This window comes from Engystomops pustulosus, chromosome 5 (assembly GCF_040894005.1).
Source record: "Engystomops pustulosus chromosome 5, aEngPut4.maternal, whole genome shotgun sequence".
In the NCBI taxonomy this organism is placed as follows: domain Eukaryota; kingdom Metazoa; phylum Chordata; class Amphibia; order Anura; family Leptodactylidae; genus Engystomops; species Engystomops pustulosus.
In genome coordinates this window covers 27552590-27555678 of record NC_092415.1, presented here as the reverse complement: position 1 = coordinate 27555678, position 3089 = coordinate 27552590, and the positions used below count along the sequence as shown (strand labels likewise).

At 43.7% G+C, this 3089-nt stretch overlaps 1 protein-coding gene across 1 annotated transcript; it reads right to left on the bottom strand.

The window, feature by feature from the left end:
* Positions 1-1661: 1661 nt before the first annotated feature.
* LOC140134102 (rhodopsin, GQ-coupled-like) lies at positions 1662-2672 on the bottom strand. Its single transcript, XM_072154734.1, has one exon. It carries the CDS (start codon positions 2670-2672, stop codon positions 1662-1664), a length of 1011 nt encoding a protein of 336 aa, XP_072010835.1.
* Between the last annotated feature and the right edge of the window lie 417 nt (positions 2673-3089).

The following is a 3089-nucleotide window of genomic DNA, read 5'->3' as shown; positions in this document are numbered from 1 at the left end:
AAAAATCCCTGCAAAATTGTGCCGGACCAACCCAAATAATACTACATTTATATAGTGTCCACCATAAAATATCAATATACCTTGATACAGACATGAGATAAGGGAGAAATGTGATTGGGTGCTCCCATTAAGTTATGCAATAATCCAGCCCTGTTCTCTTAAAGGGATATTCCGACTTTGGCAAATTAATGTTATTTTTTGCATGATGAAAAATGTAAAAATTTTCTAATATACTTTCTGTATCAATTCCTCAAGATCTAGATCTCTGCTTGCTGTGATTCCATAGGAAGCTTCTATGTTTACTTCCAGTGGACAGAAATCTGACCATGGTCACACAGGTGCACGGCTCGTTAGTATCACAGAGAGTAATCAGAGCCGTGTGATATAACGAGCCGTGCACCTGTGTGACCATGGTCAGATTTCTGCCCACTGGAAATGAACAATGAAGCTTCCTATAGAAGTACAGCAAGCAGAGATCTAGAAAACGGTGAGGAATTGATACAGAAAGTATATTGGAAATTAGTAGAGCTTTTCATTATTTAAACAATATCAATTACTTGCTGAAATGGAACTACCCCTTTAAGGCTAGTGACATTAATGGCATTATACATGATGAAGGTTAGACAGATGTAAGACTGACAGTGATTACTATACATTGAGCAAATCTTCCAAAAATAGATACAATTTGGAATGTTCAGAATTCTGCCGGATACATTCATACATACTGTACATGCAGTACAAAGCCCCATCACTTCATTGGCTTGTATTGGAGATCTACTAAATCCACAGTCAAGTGGTCTTTGATTTATATAAGAAAGTAGGTGCATGCACCAATATACAACAGAAGTCTTATGTCCAAATGTACAGACTGTACATATACATATATATATACTGTACATCTATCCAAATGTACAGACTAGTGGTGTGGTCAGTCTCAGGAGTGGATCAGGTCTCATAAGAATCAATGTACATTCCTCTTTATGCAAGACTTGTTGGTCCTTGTGGTACTTAGAGCTTATCCAGTGTCAATGCAACAGGAGCATCCGAAAGACATGAAGATCTTGAAGACCCTTTATAAAGAAGCAGTCTCTGGAGAAGATCAGCCCTCAGGTATAATAAGCACCTGTGTATATTCCTCATTATGCAAGTCATTCTGGTTCTTGTGGTACTTAGACCTTCTCCAGTCTCAATGCAGCAGAAGCATCTGAAGGACATGAAAATCCCCAAAACCCTTTATAAAGAACAGTCTCTGGAGAAGATCAGTCCTCAGGTCTAATAAGGACCTATGTATATTCCTCTTAATGCAAGTCATTCTGGTTCTTGTGGTACTTAGACCTTCTCCAGTCTCAATGCAGCAGAAGCATCTGAAGGACATGAAGACCCTTTATAAAGAACAGTCTCTGGAGAGAATCAGCCCTCAGGTCTAATAAGGACCTATATATATTCCTGTTTATGAAAGACTTTCTGGTCCTTGTGGTACTAAGAAGTTTCCCAGTCTCATTGCAGAGAGCTCCTGCAGCAGAGGGTCTAGAAGATCATGAAAACCCTTTATAAAGAAGCATTCTCTGGAGAGGATCAGCCCTCAGGTGTAGTAAGAACCCATGTACATTCCTGTTAAGCAAGACTTGCTGGTCCTTGTGGTACCAAGATCTTCTCCAGGCTCAATGCAGAGAGCTCCTGGTGCAGAAGCATCTGAAGGACATGAAGATCTGGCGCGCCCCCTCCCGGAATCGTTGGTCACACACACTGTAGATGATCACATTGCAACAGCTGTTGCTTGCAAGCATCCAAAAGGCAAAAAAAGAGAAGGTGCACCACTGATAGCCCAAAACATTGCCCACCACAAAGACTGCTATAGGGGTGAAGGAAGCTGTGAAGGCTATAGTCAGAGTCCCTATGGTTTTAGCAGCTTTAATATCAGAGAAGGAGACTCTAAGGGGCTCCTGGTCTGTCCCAGACAAGAGTTTTCTCCTGCGAGTGTATTGATGGATGGTGGACAGAGAGAGGGCATTGATGATCAGAGTGCCCCCTAAAAGACTGAAGTCAAAGGCAGGGAACAACAAGAGTATCTGCCACACATGTGCTGGAGAAGATGGGGCAGGGGCATAGTTGCACATTCTGCTGCAACGATTATACTCCAAGACTATGCCACCATGGCTGGAGATGATGGGTATCATGGCAAGGAAGAAGCTGGCAGTCCAGGAGACCAAGATCAGCAGCAATGTCCTCCTCCTGGTGATCACCACCTCCTTGTGCAGAGGCTTCAGGATGGCAATGCTCCTTTCAATGGTCAGCAGAAAGATGGTGCTGATGGACACCAAAGTGCAACCAGCAAAGACTGGACCGATGAGATAGCATGGATGCCAGGACCCCACAAACAGCACCTCATAGCCCCCCTCTTCCATGGAAGCATTGATGGAAAGCATTTTAATTTCTCCATACACTGAGAAAGGAACCACTAAGATACCCAAAGCAAGGTCAGCCACTGCCAAGGAGGTCTTCAAGTAACCCTGAGGAGTCCGGAGGTGCTTGGTGGCCAGGAAGACTGCTAGGATCACAGAGTTCCCCAGCAGTATGGCCAGTATTAGGGCAACCATGAAGATGACTGTGAAGATCCTGTTCCCAGAAGAGCAGCAGCTACTACAATTGGTGTGATTGAGTTCTGTGAGCATCCTTCCAAGGAGTCAGGGAGTCTGTGCACCTTGTGCTCCTCTCACTCTTCTTCCTATGGCTGGCACCTGATCATCAGCAGTACCACTCCTCCTCTGCTTTCTACTTCACTCTTTCACTTTTCCTCTTACTTCCCTGATAATACAACACCACTTCTTCTTTTTCACTCTCTCCATAGCTCCTGTTATCCCAGCTAGCCCCATACATCCACCTCTTCTGCTGTACATGTCCATGTATGACTGACTCTTACTGTAGAATAGTCCTGTGGTCCTATCATATAATCCCTATCAACTCATTATAACTGCAGTAGAGTTGACTCACCATGACCTCCTTCATGGGCACTGAGGCATCTTGTCCATCATCTTAATAGCTGAAGATTTCCCCAATGTCTTCATCATCATCTTAGCTTGCAGTGTCTT

Excerpts from the sequence above, each read along its gene's own strand:
- LOC140134102 (XM_072154734.1), bottom strand. The coding sequence starts at position 2,672 with ATGCTCACAGAACTCAATCACACCAATTGTAGTAGCTGCTGCTCTTCT.